We start from the raw sequence: 20,646 nt of genomic DNA, 5'->3' as shown, positions 1-20,646 counted from the left end.
AATATTGTAATATACATACATGCCAGCAGCCTTATTACACTGTCAATATGTATTATTTTTGACAGTCATGATCATTGATGTACATAAACTGAAATAGGTATCTGAAATCAAACACAAAACAAGGGCAAAGGCACGATAGGTACGCCAGCAGCCAATAGCCGGCATAGGTTAGTTTTGTAGGTTATTCTTGTAGGTATGATTTTGATACCAATCTTGGACTTTGTATATTTAAGTCCCTAACTGATGAGTGGTGTTGGTGCATTTACTCATTACAATCAGATTAACGATCAGAACAATGAAACAAGGAAGGACTACGCGCGGTAAATTTCGTAATGTCAATTTCGACAAATTATATCGTAGTAGGCGAGGAATCACTATCGCACTTCTGAAGCTGTAAGGGTAAAAACACCAGAGCACCATTTATAACAATATTTATTAGAGAATCACAATATATGAGAGTTAGGGACTTAGGTAATACGCGACGCCGCCTAGGCGCAAAAACCGATCTCTAGATGACAGACGTCATAGTGTTGTCGCAGAGGTTATTGTAGTGATGTGAAGACCGCTAAATTACGATACCGCCTTTTAGTAGGTACTCGGGTAACTAATATTTGTTTTATTGTGATTTTTTCGCAAATGTATTAAAAAACGTCGTTCAATATGTACGTGTGAAAGTGTTAATATCTCGGGACTCGTAAATAATAACACACTTTTCACACTTGCATTGAAATGTACTATTTCAGTAGTATATATGTTTAAATAATAAATTCCTTAATGGATTCAAACGGACATATTCATTGGCGACAAGTAAATACTAAGCAAAACGGATTTATTAAACTTTATTTATGTAGTAACATTCATGCCAAAACGTGTATAGATATAATAAGTGTTAGTTACACTTGAGAATTGCAAGGGGTTTGCGAAAAAAATGTGAAAAACAATATAACATTACGGCTAAGTATTAGTTTGAGGTCTACTCTGGACTCTGGAGGTTGCTAAAGTAGTTCGGCAGTAATTTTATATTAGAACGGTGCTGAGCTTCTGGACAGTTTAAGTAAGTAGGTACATATTACATTTTTAGGTACTTACATAATACAAATCAGACTTTATCAGACGCAGGATTGGATGTCTTAAATATATACGTAATACCTTTTCACTTTCTCACCAACCGCCTCAGTTCAATGGTACATACTTAATGGGGAAATCTATATTTTGATGGATAACTTACACACAGATGTGCGCAATAACATATTGTAAAAATCGAATTCTAAACTTAATAAATATATTTATAATATATTTTGAGATGTGTGGAATACGACTGTATCTAGAATTATGAACTGAATTACGCATAAATAAATAATATCAAAAATATTTATAATATTATATACGCATTCCTACTAACCTTATGACCGTGATAAAGTTAAACAGGTACAAAAAAAACAACAATAAGCAAAAACATGTTTTGGGTCCGTCCTAAAGTTCGTCCAAAGTAAAAATAATAGTGAATAAGCGTCCAGTTCAATACCTATTTTTCAAGTTCAAGGTGACACGAGCTTAGCTAACAAATATTATTATAAATTAAATGTAATGGGCCTCAAGGTATCAATATAGTTCGTAAAAGGAAATCGGACGTTAGTTTAGTTACTATCTGATGGCGATTGCAGCAGCGTTACTGTTGCAACGTTACTGCTGCAGTGTTGACGCGGGCGCTATTACTATCAATATCCTTAATAAAATCAGTAATGAGTGACTAATTGAACGTTCTAATTGAGGATATCAACGCAATTTATCAAGAATATTGACAGTGACATCGCTTCTATAATCAATGCTGAAGCTGTAACGATGTACTTAACAGTAACTGCTGCGGTCGCCTTCCAAATTTTAAACTATTATTAATTTATTACATTGACATTTGGTCCGTACTCAACCGGTTCTGCAATTTTCGTTGAAATTAGATAGCATAGGTACTAAATGCAAGAAGCTGTCTAGCCTTTGCTTACAGAACCTTATTTTGGTGACTATTAGTGACATGAATAGAATTGGAGTAGGTATACCAGAAATATACATATGATCGGATAGGGTTTGCAGAGGGAGTGTGAGCGTTCTAAATTAGATACACATATACCTACTGAGTAGAATGTTTAGGTAATTGCTGTTAAAATTAATTTGATTGTTAAATATAATAGGCATACGATGAATAATTTTTTTCATGACATTTATTCGCTGACTTAAAAAAAACATGTAAATGAAAGCACATTCTCATATCGTGCTGGTCTATTATATTTTTCCCAGTTCTCCATCTTTTTTTGTCACGTGAAAAAAGTCGTACTGTAGTCGAAGTTCTTGTATTTACCTCTGTAAATCATGCAAAATATTAATTAAACGGACTGTGTTTTTATTGTATATTTTTATCTAAGCTGTACCAAGTACTTACATGAGAACTTGACGCAAGAGAACAAAATAACGTAATGTCTCTTATATTCCATCGTGACTCAATCGCGGATCCAATGTAGGAAAAACACAGAGTGGCAATGTTGACTAACTATTCATTCGCGATATATAACCTGAGTCCTATAGGTACTTGTACAGGTAGCTTCCTATTTACATACTTGCCCTTCGCAGCGGCAGCGGCGACGTCACATGAAATTACCTTATTAACAAGAATCAACAACCTTGCGTTACTCAGAATAAAAATGTGCCTCATACTGAGATCTGGTTCTCTGAGCCTTTTTTGTGCTCTGACGTAAATCAAGGGAAAATATACGCACATGAGTTCGCATTTTATCTCCAATCAACCTTTTTAAGCGTTAATGTGTTGAAATTAATAATAAGATATCATTAACCTGTGGACTATCCGACGTCAGACCAAAGTTGTTTTTTTGCATCACGATTTCTACTCAGGACTTAGGACTTTGTACCGACATGAGGCTAATTTAGAAAATAATCGTGTTAGATTGAGACAAATATGTGATGAGGATGTTTAGATTTATTGTGTTGTATTAGAATCATTTTACATTTAAGAGGCCGGTATCGATTTTAGTCTCAAAAATGTAAAATTTATAGATTTAGTCGATGAAATTGTACACCTTTTGTTACGTAATAGAAATAACAAGTACTGGTATCTATTAGCACGTCTTCTTATCTTACACTTTTGCACTTATCATTTTTTTGAAAACAGACTCACTAAATTATGTTTTTTTTTGTAAACGCGCGTAAAGCACTGATTTTGTCGATCTTATTTGTAAATTTCGTAATGTTTGGACTACTCAAAATGGTAATTACACATATCCTGTACTCCACCTTTAATAGACTTTATTTTTGTTATATGATATTGAACAAGAGTAAATGAAAGTTAGACGAAATCAATTTCAATCACCAGAAATTACTTCAAAACAAGTGAAATTTTTTCGTGAAAATCGACTTAATTTCAACGTAATTTTGATACTTAAACAATTTACAATATTTCCTGAAACTGTTCTTATACATCATTTTGTATAATTTACCACTATTATTTTTTGGTGAATTTTTAAAAACTGCCCCTACTCGTCATATATTGCCGGTGACGCACGCTCGGGACCTCATTATTAAAAGGCAAGATGAGAAGACGTGCTAATAGAAAGAAACCAATACTTGTTATTTAGATATTACGTAACAAAAGGTGTACAATTTGAACGACTAAATCTATCAATTTTACATTTTGGCTATAAAATCGTTAACTGGCTTTTTTTCGTAAAAAATAAAATCAACCAAAAAGAGAAGAGGCACGTCATATGTGCGACGTAGATTAGCCTACATGAACACTGGGATGTAAAATTTCCATGCGAGAATACAGCGCAACGTGAATTACCTATTTTTAACGAGTTTATGATATGTCGCACTGTGGTCAATTTAAACGACATTAGTCATTACCATGGTGCATTGACTGCTCTTGCGCATCGTTATAGGTACCTATCGTTATCGTTATGCCTACTGAAGTAATGTGGGCGCCATTATTCGTAAGTATCATAACTGTGTCGTAACTATGTCATTAACGGCTGCAACAATCTAAGGCTCTAGGGATTTAAATAGACTTATTGCTATACATTACACTGATAGCTTAGCGGTAAATGGTACGGCTTTCAAACCGAAAGTTTTAGTTTGAAACCTGGATCATAATACCCACCTCACAGCAATATTTTTAAATACATATCTGGTAGAAATATACATATAGTTTCTACACTGTTGAAATCTGTTTGAAACGCTACAATGATAACCATGGTATTTCCAGACCTGGTACCGCCTGGACAACGACTGGGCCGAAGTGGGCCAAATATCGGTGACGGTGTACGGGGCGCGGGGGCTCAGCGCGCTGGGCATCAGCGGCAAGGCCGACGCCTACTGTGTTCTAGAGCTTGACAACGCCCGTGTCCAAACGCACACCGTGACCGGCACCTCAGAACCCATGTGGAACAAGAGTTACACTTTGTAAGTTTCTAACGATTTTTATATGAAGTAACCACACCAGACCGGCTAGCATGAGTTGCGTTCTCGCGCGCGAGTCCATACTTGTAGTCGCGCTAGATGTATGTAGTCGCGCGCGAGAACGCATCTCATGCTAGCAGGTCTGGAGCCACCTGCAATGAAGGGCCACGTGGCGACGACGGGATCAGCTGAAGGCCGCCGCCTACTGCGTGCTGGTGTGCTGGGTGCTGCAGGAGCATGACAACACCCGCTTCCAGACGCACGCCGTGGCCGGCACCTTCGAACCCATGTGGAACAAGAGTTACACTTATAAAGCATCTTATAATTGTTACTCACGCAGTTGTGTCTAGGCGTTTAGTATGCAGCTTGATGGACTTAACATTGCTCTTAGTCGCCGGTTGCCGCCGGACAATAACCATCAATACCAAAGAGTGTAACTACTATTTACGATCTAATTCTTCTGATTAGGTACTACTTTATGTGACGCTGTACGCAGCGTATGACGTTAAATCGATATCCTTTAGATACCACACACATAACACTGTTATTATTTAATTTGTTTTATTTTCCATGATGCCTATCTATATTTTCAGTGGCGTAAATGACATAACCTCTACATTAGACATCACAGTATATGACGAATCTTTCATCAATAGCAAGAAGGGTGAAACGCTGGGAAAGATATCGATCCCCCTTTTACGGATCAACAACGACGAGAAGAGATGGTACGCACTGAAAAACCGCTCTAAAATGGCCAGCGCTAAAGGAAACTGTCCAAGGATCCTTCTAGAAATGTCTATAGCGTGGAATCCGGTAAGCAAACCCTATTATCTATTAAAAATATAGGTATTTCATCAAGAACATTCTTGTTATTTTATCTACCTATCGACCAATTGACCATGCTAGTGCTCGGTAGGGAAAGTACACCCCAACCCAAGTTTTTTAAACTAACTATTACAAACTGACAAATACATATAATTAGGCTACGGTTTAGGCTTTGGGAGATTTATTTATTTAATTAACACATTACATATCGGACCGTATTTTCCTTTTTAGGGTTCCGTACCTCAAATGGAAAAAACGGAACCCTCATAGGATCACTTTGTTGTCCATCCGTGCCTCCGTTCGTCCGTCCGTCCGTCTGTCAAGACCCTTCATCTCGGGAACGCGTGGGGGTAAATATCGAGTTGAAATTAAAACCATATACTATTCATACCTATAACCCCTTGAATCTGTGAAAAAATCTAACTTCGAAGTTAACATAAAAAAGATAAGTACGGCCGTTTTGTCGCAAAAAACCTAAGTACTTACAGGTATTTCGATACTCAAAGGAATGAAAATTGATAGGGTACTTCCCGTTGACCTACAACCATGAAATTTGGCAAGTAATATCGTCTTACACTGCAAACTAGTACAGGGGCCCGATTCTCAAAAGCTAGTAGCTTGTAACTTGTAATACAAGTGGAAGTCCCTTTCTAACAAAAGCTGTCAAAAAATGACATCCACTTGTATTACAGCGTTTGAGAAACGGGCCACAGGGAACAATCTGAAAACTATAAATTCGTAAAAAAAGTTAAGTTTGTACGGACCCTCGGCGGGCGACTCCGCCTCACACTTTTTTTCAACTGGTTTGAACTTCCAAAGTACAAAATGATTAAGTATTACACATTGTTCAAAATTAATCGGATTCGAATAGGAATCGGATAGGATAATCTTATTAATAATGTAGGTAAGTATTGGGATATGTTTTCAATTAAAATTTCTGATTTTGTTGGTTATATGTAGGTAATAATATGTTTTATTCTTTCCTTTCAGATCAAAGCATCTCTGCGAGTATTAAGCCCAAAGGAAACCAAATATATACAGAAGCCGGCCAAATTTGACATTCCATTGATATACAGTAATTTAGTATTCATCAAAGATATCTTCCATGTAATTTACCTCGGAAACGAACAGTACAAGTAAGTTCATTTACTGCAGTATTCATTTTAAAATAAGCATCATGCTCATTCATGAATTTCCTATTATTACTTTATAATAGACGTGGCACAATATGTGTCTGCCGCAGACGTAGCTAAGCGAATAAAACTGTTTAAAATTAAATGCACACATTTATTCTTATAAAAGAGGAAAGAAAGACTGGACAGATTTAGCGTGATATGCAATTATGCATGATATTGTACGTACATTGTAAGTACGACTACTTTTCGTACTTAGCTACTCGCATTGAAGGTGAGGTGAGCGTGGGTAGACCTTCCATAGCGTTAGAAAAACGCGTCAAGGTAGTGTGCCTTATTCGCGCTGCTGTGCATACTTATATCAAATAAAATAAACGGATAAGAAACTAAATAATAGTTATGTGTAAATAAAATTCTTATAATAATATACTGGAAACTTAAAAAGACTGGAAGCCTTGGTAAGACCCAAATGTTGTTATAATTTGTGACAAAATTATAGACCTATCCCGGCGTATTTTCCTGGATACCACAAGCCTCATCAGTTTACTTATTCGCCACTGATGATTGTTGATTGCAGAGTTTTGTTCGAATGGGAGAACCGCGAGCGGTCGGTGGTGGCGCTGGCCGTGTGGCTGGGCTTCTGGTACTGCTTCCAGGCGTGGATGCTGCCGCTGCTGTTGCTGGCGGCCTTCCTCTACCAGTGGACTGGCTACCGAAGTTGCAGTAAGTTTCTCTACTCATTGTTAAGTCGCTAGAATCATCAGCAATGTCAACGTCTCTACCTTTAAATACATTTAGTTTCCCATTTTAAATAAACAGTTTTTAGTCTAATAAACCTAAACCGAAATTAGCATATAGAATTTTTCTTACGATCAAATTTAAGTCTCACACGAAATGTTCGTCTTACTTGGCTGGGCACACTACTGTAAGTATTTTACAACCGAAAATATTTTTATTTTATTTTACCAAAGACATAAATACGAGACAACCTTTTTTATCATTGCAGACTCTCGCGTAGTTTCTCCATATCCATACATCGCAATCCATTAGACAGTCCAAGCGTAACTACGTTATCTAAATCCCGTTATTATCAATATTATCGTAGGTATGCATTTATTTATTACAGATAACAATGCCCTAGTTCCGGTTTATACGTCAGACGACGATTTATCAGATGAAGAAATAGATACGCAAAAGGTAAACATAAGGATTTAATTACTCGTAGCATAAAAGATGTTTTTTTTCTGTCCTTAGCCCTTGCAAGGTAAAAGTGCACGTGTAGTCATACTAACTAACGATCAACTTTCACTAACCCAACGAACCCCACAACACGCAAGTTACAGAAAAAATCTCCTGGCGATATGTGCAAATCAAACTTTATTTGCGAAACCGGACTGACCTTCATATAAATAACACTGTACAATATGTGCGAATGGCCAAACTTGCTAACGAGAGTAATGTATAGCAAGTGTTCATGATTCGGGAATAGGTTTCTTTTATTTAACTAAAAAGTTAAATCAAATAATTGTTACCGAAAGTCAACAATTATTTTTTGTACTGAGTTAGAGAGATGTAACGCTCGCCTTCTCAATATGTTGTGATGAATATATTTACCGTTAATTCACCCTCGCTATAAGTAGGTATGAGTTTTTATTTATTCATATTCATAGAAAAAAAGAAAATATATTTGACCTTGTGTTTTCATAAATGTCACTAAGAAGACAATAAATGTTAGAGGCACCTTGACCATGGCCGCTCTTTCCATTTATCGCGACATTGGGCAAAGTAGGTACCTACGCTTACTGTGGAAATACCAAACTCTTTCACTTATTTGTAGAGTGAACGCATTGTACTAAACTGTTATTTTAGGGCAAAGTGTGTCCAGGTGCGGGTTGTAATAATTTCTAATCATAAATCATAAAAACATAAATCGGCCTGGGGGCCGATTTTTGAATTTCTACCACTCGATTTCGTGTATTTCATTCAATAATATCTCCACTACTACGCATTTAAATTCTACTAATAGAATTGAAATCGAGTGGTCAATACCACTAGATTCCAAATTTCTATCGCTCGTATTTCAAAAATCAGCATTTCGCCGTTTTCCCCCATCTTTCGAGTGACGAAATCGGGCGATAGAAATTCAAAAATCGGCCCCCTGGGCAAATTTTGCCTTAAAAAATGAAATCTTAAAGCATAGATAACTATCTATCTAGTCGGCTGACTAAATTAGGCAATAATAATATGATAAATTATTCTCGTGTTCTAGGATGAGATGACGATAAAGGCGCGATTGTACGAGCTGCAAGATCTCACGTTTACTACCAAGAACAGCATCGACTACATCGTGTCAGTTATCGAGAGAATGAAAAAGTATGACATCTATCACTTTCGTTATTATATCGATTTTGTTAACACTTTCATTATTTCCAACACCGGAAATAAATTTGGGGTTCTGTAGCCAATATGGAACATATTATAATATTATAATTTCCCTATTTTCGTTGTTTACATTAGTTTATAAATAAAAAAAATATTATAATAGTATTGAATATTGCATTAAGCCGGATCTAACTAAACACGTTCGCTGCAGCAATTAGCTTAACTCATTAATTAACACACCGCAATGAGCTTATTAATTAATTTTAGAAATTAGCAATATGATAAGTACTTTGAAATTAGCAATATGTTAGATTTATTGATAGAGTATGGAAGTGCACTTTAAAACTTAAAATTTAAATTCCAATAATACCATACCTATCGCTTATGGAGGCGCTGTCATGCGTTGTCGCTATCAAGTCACGAATTCAGCCCTAATAGCACGGTCGCATTTTTATCGTTTGTCACCATGCCTGTCACGTTCTAACAAGTATGTAAGTGCGAAAATGACGGGCATAGTGATAGCCGATAAAAATGTAACCGTGCTGAGCCCGCAGATTATCCAAGCTTATGCTTATATAAGTATATTTTCTTTCACAGCTTAATATTCTTTAGCGTCCCGTATTTGAGCTACCTGGCGATGATATTGCTGATCTCGATGTCGTTAGCTCTGTACCTTGTACCAGTCAATTACATATTCATGGTTTTAGGTAAGTAAAGTTGACCATTATAAAATCATTGAATACATACCTATAACATAACAATTAATTATGATTTAGGGAAAGGCCAGTGTTGAGGTACAGCGAGCTGCAAAAGGGCATAATTTCATCTCTGTGAATGAATTTCGTTCATAAAGCGGGTATGCACTTTTGCAGCCGTGTGTATAAATATACCTACTACCTACATCGTAATTTGACTACCATTATTTGAACTAAGCATTTGAAGTTTACATAGCCCGATTTGCTCTTAATTAGATGTTTGAATTATGGTACATACATGATTCAACAAGTTGTGGGTTTGGTTTTAATTTGTTCTCCTGTTACAGGTGTGTATAAGTTCACGCGGAAGCTGCTCAATCCAGAAAGAGTTCCTAACAATGATCTTCTGGACTTCTTGTCTCGGGTTCCGGATGATAAAGAATTGGTAATAAGAAATTGTAGAACAATATTACTCCGACTATACTATTATAGTCGGAGTAATATTGTTCTACAATTTACCCTATGGTAAACTACCCAATGATTAGCATTTTTAGTACCTACCTGACGGCTCTAGTGCTGTCAATCAGTACTTTACATCAATCGTAAGAGAGAACCCTACATTAGTATAATTTACTCTACAACTACTTATCAGATACCTACGCTATTGTCACCCAAAGCCGTCAATTTTCCCATAATATATCTGCCATAGTATTATTGAATGCGGTGTTTTGATTTAAAAATTATTTGAAATCTTTTACAGAAGGAGTGGCGAGAGCTGAAAGTTCCCGAGCCAAATTTAAACAGACAAGGTTCCATAATGAAGAGGCGGTGATAGCTCGAGAGCGGCGTCCGCTCTGCTAGTACGAGTATATGGTGCCATAGACTTAGGAGAGGTGCAAGATTGTAAAAGGCTGAAGATTGCCCGTTGGCGACACCACTACACAAAGCTGTCTAGGTCTACTTTAGCCGAATACAGGTGTAATGCAAATTGTGATTTTAGTTTAATGGATTAATTAAATTAATTTTAATGACGTTATTTAGTAATTTATTTCATTTCTACGCTAAAGTACCTTCTACATACTTTTAAAAATATTTACAGTGTATTGACCTAAGCCCGCCAATACATTTAGCCAAAACTACTGAGATACCTAAAGTTTGTTTTATTACTATTAGAAACTATCAAAACCACTAGTTATTTTAACTGGAGTTAGTGACTAACAATAACTGTTTTAACCCTTTAACACATACACCTTTAAAACTAAAAAGATAACTTACAGTGGTAAGTAGTTTGTTCACTAAATGTATAGATGGCCGTAAAAATAATTGATCTAAATGTTTGTTAGTGTCATAGGGGGTCTAGCTCGGTGGTCGGGCCCGGGCCGCTGACACTCCTCACTAGCTTATTGTTTTGTCCGCTGCTTCGGTCGCCGCTTCGCCGCATAGGCTCCGGGACACTTAACTCTTTCCAGTCTTTCTGCAAACCATACAACACGAAAACTCAGTCAAGATATTCGGTGATTTCTGTAGCTTTATCTAGGTGAGTGCACAGTCAAGTATAAAAATATCGGTACCGCCGGTGGATCTAAATAAGAGTTATGGGACATATCATGAGTATCTTGTAAGTATGTACCCATAATTTTACATTTGACTATATGTACCTTAAATTCCTCCTTATCATTAAATCCTAATGCTGCAATTGCACATCATGTAGGTAACAAATTACTTTTTATAAAATATTATTAATTAGTCTAATTTTGCGACGATTTTAAATAAAAAAAATTATATCGGCGCCTATTGACTTTGTCTTATCTGCGTAAATAAATACGGTTCTGCATCGTCTGTTTTATAATTTAAAGTAACGTAATATAATATAAAAGATGAATACTTGAGCGAAGAGTTTCGTTGTTGCTAAATAAATTAAGTCTTGAAACGACAAGTGATATTTCAATCGCAATGACAATGAAAAGACCGTGATCGTGATTAATCTTATGCGCCAACTTTTTAAATATTTATAGGATCATAGCTTAATTTGCTCGGAATAAAAGATATTTAATTATTTACCCATATCTCGTTGTCCGGTATCCGTGAAATGAAGTCGACAAAATCGTTATTCGGCTTTCTACTAGGATTCAAATGTTTTCTGAAGAATTTGTATGTGCCTGTAAAATATAAAAAGGAATATAATAGGTAAGTACGTAATGAACGATTATTGGCAGCAAATTTTTACAGGATCAATGTTTGTCTCAAAACAGGATAAAACGTGCCAATCAAGAAATCAATTCGGAAAGGTACTAAAAAGAAGTTTACAAACTCGTAAACTGGGTAAAGTTATATGACCTGACCTACCTACCTTACGACCTGATTACTAGACTTCAATATTTTTTCAATTATTATACGTACCAAAGACCATCATCATGTAATTTATTGGAATAAAATATACAGCAAATGACGCCCCACAAAGTAAAACCATTGTGACGTAGCTCAGGAATGGCACCTTAAACGTAGCTAAACTGAAAAAAAAATGGGAATCCTTAGTTCTGGTTCAGGCAACTCAAATTATTTTAAGACATTGAAAAAATAATTCAGCCTAAGAGTGAGCATGGAACTCTCGTCTAGCTGTACTCCAGAGTCCAGTGTCAAAGACGGGTGGCCAAATTATAATATTCTCAACACTTTTTTCATCCATTTGTGGTTAGGTTCGAATTTGTTTTTTCTGTTCCTTAGGTACGTGAGATGGTTTACGTTGGGGATCCAAATTTAAAATTATCAAAATCAGTTGGTGAGTTTAAGGGCGCGTGTACACGGTGCCGCCTTCGCGCCGCCGCCGCACCTTCGCGCTATGTACACGAGACGCGTAAAGTCCGCCGCCGCGCCGCCGCCGCACCTTCGCGCTATGTACACGAGACGCGTAAAGCCCACCGCCGCACCGCCGCGAAGGTGCGGCATAGCGCGAAGGTGCGGCGGCGGCGCGGAGGCGGCACCGTGTACACGCGCCCTAATATTTATATTACTGTAACTATACACTACACTTACTTGTAAATTCTTTCCGCAAATGATACCACTAGTTCTATGTTGTCAATAATTTTGATAGACACTTCCGGTAAAGTCTTAATTTTTCCTGGTAAACTTTTGTCATGCTGAAAAAATAAACAGTATGAAATTATCGTTGTCGACTATTTCTATAAATGAAAACCTTTAATTCAACTGTCTTTGTTTGCTGTTCGGTTTCCTTGCTACGTCCTAAATTCTCACTTATTCCGAGTTCAGGCGAATCGAGTTTGCGACACTGTCCTCGAATTTAATTTTTTGCGTCCAGACCACACAATTAAATTGCCAATCAAATTGTACGAAAAATTGTTCATTCTGGACAGAATTTCAGAAAGAGTTTGAAAATAATCTCAAAAAATATATTTCTGGAGTCTACTTGTAGATTCATGTTCTTCTCTCACTCTCACTGAGCGTAAGCATATAATGTTTTTGAATTTTAATTTGTTGTAGTTTTTATCATTTAAAAGTACTTATTCCCTCAAAAATAAAATTACGCATTTTTAGAAGCAATATTCATATTTTTAGCTTTTGTGCATAAAACTTAAGTACGTTTCGGACCTACATATGTTCGTGATTTTTTTCTATCGCGCGAAAGTCAAAAAAAATCAGGATCGAATCGATGAAGTCACTAGAGAAAATCGACAAGTTTTTTTAGCAACCGTAATTTGATCTAAAAAAGAGGTACAAGTTTTAAAAAACTCAGTTCTCTGAACCTACGACACCTTAACAATTATGAAAAGGTTTTGAGTATTGTCACCATTCTACTTACCCTTTCACTCGTGTTCAGCAAGCTTGCATCTCCATACTCCCTATACGACGTTACTAATACTTTGTCATCTAAAAAAACGAAAAAAGAAAGATCAAATTATGGCAGATAAGTATTTTTTCCCCGGTATGATTGAAATGTTCCGTTTCAGCCTAATAATTAGGCAAAGGGAATGAAATAAACATTAAAAAAGGTAGGTAATTTCATGCCATTTCAAATTTCAGCTTAGGTATTTGGACATCAGTAACTGATCAAAATCAGAAAAAAGCTTAAATATATATGTCTCCACAAGTTGTCGTTTACGGTAAAAAATATATCTACCACGAATTGTTAGGAACAGGTTGTCAAATGTAGTGCATTTCGACCCGCGCTCGTTTATATTAGACATTTAATAAATAAATGTTATGGTATAGTCAGCATCAGCATCCTGGAATTATTCTCCAGATTAACTTTCACTGGTCGTGGTCGCGGCTAACGCTCGCGGTTAGCCGCGACCACGACCAGTGAAACCTGTGTCGAAACGTCGGTAAATAAAGGTAATTGAATAAATTTCGCTTTAGACCCGTCTATAAATGTGAGTTAATATGTGTTCAAAACGCGAAGGTTTTAAATATTATATTCTCCAGATCTCTACTCCAGATCTTTACATACATACATGGACTTGTGTATTAGAGAATGGTAGATAGGTACTTTTGACGCGTAGACTACGCGATCCGATACTTTCGAAGCTAGCTGTACAATCTAAACAAGGCAACTCAGACCAACTAGGAATACTGAGGTCCTTAAAACTAGCTAGAGTTATAGATTTAAGTTGGCAGTGATTTTGATAGTCAAACTTCTATAAAATTATGACGTTTAACACTTGCACAGTCTGGTCTATCAAAATCGTTGCCAACTTAGCTTGGTCTAACCCTAGAATCCAACCAGGGCAGCACAAATGCAAAGGAATACCTGAAGTCCGGCCTAAGATTAATTGGAGCACGAATGGGGCCAATAGAAGCAGCGGGATCGTCCAGGGTCTGAAGTAGAACCAGAAGACCAGCCACCCGACCAGCACCAGCAGTGATAGCTCTTGATTGTCCCATTCTAAAAACCGCCTGTAAAGGGAATATTATTTTCACAGACACGATTTATAACTGAAAGGAAATGTGTATAAAACTATTTCAAGAAAACTAAGATCTTATAAGTATTGTACCGTTTTACGTATTAGAACAAATTAAATTATTTTCAGAAAATATTTTAACATGTTTTTACTTCAAGTAGGAAACAATACTATATAAATTATAAACTGAAATAAATATCATATACTAAGAAAGAGTGACCCAGGCCTCCAGTGCCCCAGGTTGGAATCGAACCAGCGTCCTCTACTATCGCGACAGGTGCCTGTTGCTATTCGGCCACAGCGGCGTAGGTCGATTTTTTTAAGTATATGCACTTTTTACTGAAGAGCTTTTTTTTTTGTTGTTTAGTTTTTTTTTTTAGTATATGACATTTATTGATATTTCAATTTGCACCGTTTTATTTTATTTTCATGTGGTAAAGTCCTAAGTTTACGACACTCTTGTGTAAGAGGATTAATATTGTAATAAGTAGGAAGATAATATTAATTTAAATCTACTTATAATGATATATTGCTTACTATCTGCTCGACCTTCCCAGTACAATGATAACACTGTATCGTTAGAATAGGTACCTACTCTTTGGACTTTGAAACAAATCCTGTTCTCAATTACATTGAGTTTATTGAAGGTATCATCAATATTTCGAAATTTGGATCAAAGCCACTTAATGAAATATGCTCCATACCAAATTTCGTTAACACCGGTTTAGTGGTTTAAGCATCAAGAGATAATAGACCGACAGAGTTACTTTTGCATTTATAATGTTATTAATATTATGATATTTGAAGTAAGTACTAAATATGACACAACACAAAGGAACTTTAGAACCCCTTCCCATTAAGTATATATAAACATATAAAAGCTAGAAAAAAGGAGAAGCAAACAGCAGCGTAGCTCATTACCTACTCTCAGCTAACCTTATCTTATTGTTTACAATTCTAATACACATAAACAAATTAAATAGGGTTGACGTAAATAAGGTCATGATATAATTATCAGACACCCAATCGATCTATTAAACTAGCCACTTAAGTATATATGTCGGTCGAACTGTGCATTTGAAATACCTCATTAAACACTACGATACACTCCAAAAACGTATTAAAATGGGATTAAGAAATTTTTACTTTATTTCACGACACGATAAAATAATATTGTTACTTAGTTTTAATTTTTTTGTAGATTTTATCTACAATATTTAATATATAAAAGATGTAATAAACTCGACAGTATACGATTTTATTAGTTAAGAAATAGTATTATAATGAGCTTTTTACCACACCGACTGGTAAAAACCTCCTGATTGTTCAAAAACTAATGAGAAAGTTGCATAAAACTTCATATATGTGGGTGGGGCAAAATAATCAGATGCAAATTTTGAGCTGTTAGCTGGTAAAATTGACATATATATATTTATTTAAGATTTCAATTATATTTTTTTAATAGGTTTGATTTTTTTAGGTATTTCATAGTATTTTCCTCACCACAGCAAGTTGAAAATTTTTGTGTTTCACTCGGAGGCAAAGTTTGTTTAACCCTCGTGCTTTGAAACCCTCGCAACGCTCATGATTCCATTTATCGAACCACTCGCTACGCTCGTGGTTCAATTTTGGAGTATTTCGCTTAATTGTGTGTGCTATGCATAGATATCGCAAGCATACTACATAAGTATTATATGTATGTAGTTATAAAACAAGTAAAAGTCACTTACTTATATGCATCGTCGGCTATGTGCAGAAAATCAAACACATCTTGTATGAAAATAACATTCTTATACACAACATCGATGTCCAGTTTACTTGGTTTTTCTATATATTTCACTTCCTTAGGTGAAAATAACTTCAGCGCTGCTTTAACCTGCGATACAAATTAAAAAATGTTATTGTACATAAGTACATAGAACCTAAATAATTTAAAAATAAGTAGGTAGGCAATTTGTTGTAATTATACTATTATGTTTATTTTTTTTATATTTGTTGATACACTTCCGCAGTACAGTCGACAATTGAAATTTGCAACCAATTTGCAATACCCCGACATTAATTGGTAGAGCGCCTAAAGCGAATCAAGTTCATGTTCATGTTGAAAGAACTCACTGGGCTCCAAACTATAGACATCTGCAATAGGACCCTCGGATGATTTCCTTTGGCACTGTTTCTTTTATTCTTATCTTTGAGCGCGAACCATCGCAATTCGCCATTCGTTATCCTATATAACGGTATGGATACTTTGCCCAGGTGCTCGATACCAAAGGAGCTTCTGAGCGAGCTGTCTTTTATTTTCACATCCAGTGTTGAGGTGATATCGTAGACGTCACTGTAAAATATGAGCAGCTATTTCTCCCATTACGCATAATAGGCGTAACAACAATTGGAAAACTCAATCACCACTCCCGCTATTACTTCCAAATTCATATAGGCTGTTCGTGGAAGAAAAATCAGAACTAAACAAAGAAATTAAAATTTTGAAATTCTTGCGGGGAAACGGTAAACAATTAATAATTGATTTTTCCAATGGTTGTTGTGGCTGATGTGTGCGGTGGGATACATTTTTAAGACAGTGATTCTGATTAGTGTCATGACAAAATCCCGCCAAAGTGCTAAGTAATTGATCGACAAATTGGAGGCAACACATCAATATATTATTTAGGTATGTAGTATTACTCACAATGTATATCTTTTGTTCCATACAGGCTCGCTACTAGAATGTATAATGTGTGTTTGCACTCTCTGATTGTGTAATTCCAATGTGCAATATGCATTTGGTTTGTAACTCAAACCCCTTGCTGCTACGGCAGTCACGTGCAGTTGCCCGACTAGTTTCAGATCGTTCTGGAATATAACATTATTATAAGCCGGTGATATGTCTCAATGTCAAATATTTTTAGAAATTCTTATACGTGTCTTCTGTACAGAGCTTTTAGTAAAAAGTATAGGAATATTACATGCTTTTATCATGTTAGGTAAGGTTTCTAACGAACATGGAACATACAAAGATTAACCCTTTTCTAGACATATTTAGTACGATTTATCGACCACATTTAAGGTTAAATTAGATTGTACTATCGAGAAATGTGAAACATTACAAACTCACGCTTTTATTTTTCAACGAAACACCTGAATCCATAGCTTCAGTAGTCGAGAAGGGGTCGTCACGAACAGTGCACATTGTAACACATAAATGGATTTCACCGAAGCCATCGTCCAACTCCAGGCGCAGCTCATGTGTCCTTTCCTTGTCCAACGTCGTCAAATCCACCACACAACTGCAGACATCATAATTAGGTGATTTCACTGCATTTTTTTAAACTAGTGTTACCTATCACAGAGGTCAGCAAAGCAAGGCTCGCGAGCTGCATGCGGCTCTTTAAAGGTACGATTGCGGCTCTTCGAGCCTCCCAAAACATTAATACTTGAGAGTTATTAGAACACTGAAAACAACATTTGCGACGACTGAAAACTGACGATTTCTACTGCGTTTGGCTCTTCTTATCAAAAGTTGTGTCCGTGGCCGACCTTACCGCGTATAGGTCGAACCTATCATACGCGGTAAGGCCGGTAACAGTAGCCAATACAAAACAGACTCCTCCTTTTGACACTCCTGATGATTATATAGGGCATAGGCAATATAGTACCCACACCATGTATAAATTCGTTCAATTACTAAATTGCACGTACAAGAAATGCTACAAGAACCAAGTTTATAATATTAATATAAGTACCTGCCCATAAAATTCTTCTGTTTGTCTTTATCCCATAAGGAGACCTTTAACAAGTGGTCCCTGTAAATATGGAGTTGAAACCGTTCCTTCCATTCAGGCTGCTGCGATCTAGCAACGGACTTTGTTTTATGTATTTCGGTCCCCAATCTGTCAATGTAATCAGTCATCAATTAGTTCAATTACGCCATATTCTTATCACAATGACGGCTATAGTATTTTGTTACTACCTGATTTTACAGTACATCGAACTTTTGTCCGAAGTTTTTGGTAGAGCTTTAGCTTGCACGACCATAACTGTAACCAGCGTGTTCCATCTTGTCTTTTTACCGTACTCTCTGCCATAATCAACTGACGATGACGAGTCCTGAAATAATTGAGTAAGTATGAGCACAAACGAGTACCTACTGAAATTGGGTCGGTGGTCTTATTTGACGTGCCCCTTAATAACATCAGTTTAGAGCAATGAATTTAAAAAAGTAAAACATTTACCTTCCCATAGTTAGAAGCACTTCCCACTGATGACGCAGATCTATTCCTGATTGCCCTATTCGGGGCTACCGCGTTTAAATAAGTTCTTGGACGCCACCTACCGATAAAATAAACCTCAACATGGACAATAACAAGGACATGAAATGTGTAAGTACCAACGTTAATATTCCGTTCCCAAAACAAAAAAAAATTGATACGAAGTGGGGTAGTTCGTTTATTGGTAATTACATGCTGAATGGTCTATGTGTATTTCGATAGACTATGCCACTGTCGCTGTCTTGACTGGTAACATCCGACAGCCGGTGCCCTACACCTCCATTAGGTATCGCGGAAACTTCCTGGTCCATGTCCCGGGTCTAGTGTTAACTCCACTATCTAATAATCAGTGAGCGACACATTAAAATAAAACGTCCGTCTTGTGTAATACGTCTCAATCGAGTGTTTAATGAGTTAATATAAGTTTCTATTCAAGCAACGACTGATAAGAATAGCCGCTAATCGAGTAATTGATACCAAGTTTAAACAAACTATCCATGATTTATCAGTAGGTATGTCAAAATTTATTACTGATAGGGATATTCAAAACAACATATTAATGATAATTATACTTACCTACATAAAAAATACAATGCAACGAACGCAGACGATGACATGCAAAGTTATCTCATATCATGATATCAGCAGTAAACCAGCGGACTACAGGACAGGTAGACTAAATGACAGCGTCACTTTGTAGCTGGTACAAGTACCTAAGTACCTACCTAATAATTTAATAAATGGTAAAAATAACCTGATTACTTATTGAAATATATTAAACCGGGTATCTCAAGTCAATAAAGTTGATGATTGCTCGACATGTTGCGCTCCATAACGAGGAGCTTTCATAGAGCGCACGCGTTGGTTACTTAATAATATTGTGGCAAAATCAAACCGTCCTCCGTCAGTGTTATTTCGCCTCTCGTCTGTGCCCGTAGGATCCTGGGCTATAACATAAAAATATATATAAATCATGTATAAAAATCGAAGTTCGTCAATGGCGCGAGCGGGCATTTTTCTCTGTAACTCTAAACTCTAATTACGTCTTAATGAGAGTAACAGAGAAAGATCCCCGCAATTTGCGAAATTCGGCTTTCGCGGTAGACCCCTGACCACATTTTTAGGCCATCTTTTTGTATTTCTTACGAAAATGATTTAAGTATAGCTGGTCAACCAAATCTTGTCAGTAAAAAAAGGCGAATCAAATTTGCCGCCTTTTTCTACTGTCAAGATCTGGTTGACCAAGTATAAGTATCTCATTTTACTTTAAAGCTGGCCACACACACTAGGTTTTGCGTGTCGGTTTTGCTTGTGCAAGCAAAACCAACAGGCACGACCGAGTTCCATAGGGCACACACACGTAACGACAAACCTGCACAAACTCTCAGTTCAAACATGGCACCGGTAGCGGTGGTTGTCGTAGACGCAATAGCGCTATTAGGTTTATATTTCGTCAGCCATACACGCATACAAACCATGAATCCACTCCACACTTAAAAAATAATAAAACTGGCTAAGTGCGAGTGGGACTCGCGCACGAAGGGTACCGTACCATTATCTATAAAAACGGAAAAAAAAATCATGGGAGCCCCACTCCGACTCGCACTTGGCCGGTTTTTTAGTATTTGTTGTACTAGAGGCAACAGAAATAGATCATCTGAGAACATTTCAACGGTCTAACTAGCATAGTTCATGAGATACAGCCTAGTGACAGACGGACGGACGGACAGTGGAGTCTTAGTAATAGGGTCACGTTTTACCCTTTGGTTACGGAACCCTAAAAATCTACTAAAAATCCTCTACAATTGCATTTCGTTTGCGAGACGACATTGTTGCACAGTGACTTGCGACCTATCCCCTCGGCAATCACTGGATAACTGAAGCCTATCAAGCCTGCCAGCCACACACGTTCAGTTATGCCTGCGCAAGCGAAGTGCGCAAGCACAACCGACAGGCAAAAAATATAAAT

The 20,646-nt window shown here is 36.7% G+C and overlaps 2 protein-coding genes across 5 annotated transcripts in view; one reads left to right on the top strand and one right to left on the bottom strand.

Moving 5' to 3' along the window:
• Positions 1–10,532, top strand: part of LOC134661418 (multiple C2 and transmembrane domain-containing protein-like) — a 32,458-nt gene extending 21,926 nt beyond the window's left edge. For 3 of the 4 annotated variants that reach the window (XM_063517501.1, XM_063517497.1, XM_063517500.1), the window contains exons 6-14: positions 4,268–4,464; positions 5,055–5,274; positions 6,277–6,422; positions 6,997–7,142; positions 7,546–7,616; positions 8,689–8,792; positions 9,399–9,508; positions 9,844–9,941; positions 10,257–10,532. In XM_063517501.1, the coding sequence (XP_063373571.1) occupies positions 4,268–4,464; positions 5,055–5,274; positions 6,277–6,422; positions 6,997–7,142; positions 7,546–7,616; positions 8,689–8,792; positions 9,399–9,508; positions 9,844–9,941; positions 10,257–10,328 (1,164 nt within the window). In that variant the 3' untranslated portion in view covers positions 10,329–10,532. The remainder of the gene's footprint in view (positions 1–4,267; positions 4,465–5,054; positions 5,275–6,276; positions 6,423–6,996; positions 7,143–7,545; positions 7,617–8,688; positions 8,793–9,398; positions 9,509–9,843; positions 9,942–10,256) is intronic. The other variant, XM_063517499.1, reaches the window with a different exon arrangement.
• Positions 10,533–10,841: 309 nt separating this feature from the next.
• On the bottom strand, positions 10,842–19,102 carry LOC134661060 (multiple C2 and transmembrane domain-containing protein-like). Its single transcript, XM_063516959.1, has 14 exons — positions 18,870–19,102; positions 18,642–18,738; positions 18,380–18,516; positions 18,153–18,299; positions 17,525–17,696; positions 17,099–17,262; positions 16,528–16,747; positions 16,143–16,288; positions 14,262–14,407; positions 13,314–13,381; positions 12,530–12,633; positions 11,897–12,006; positions 11,558–11,655; positions 10,842–10,970 (listed from the first exon to the last, which is right to left on the bottom strand). The coding sequence occupies exons 1-14, from the start codon at positions 18,986–18,988 to the stop codon at positions 10,842–10,844; spliced, it is 1,857 nt and encodes a 618-aa protein (XP_063373029.1). The 5' UTR covers positions 18,989–19,102.
• Between the last annotated feature and the right edge of the window lie 1,544 nt (positions 19,103–20,646).

The sequence above is a fragment of the Cydia amplana genome, chromosome Z (genome assembly GCF_948474715.1).
Source record: "Cydia amplana chromosome Z, ilCydAmpl1.1, whole genome shotgun sequence".
Lineage (NCBI taxonomy): Eukaryota > Metazoa > Arthropoda > Insecta > Lepidoptera > Tortricidae > Cydia > Cydia amplana.
This window is presented reverse-complemented; position numbering and strand designations above follow the sequence as displayed.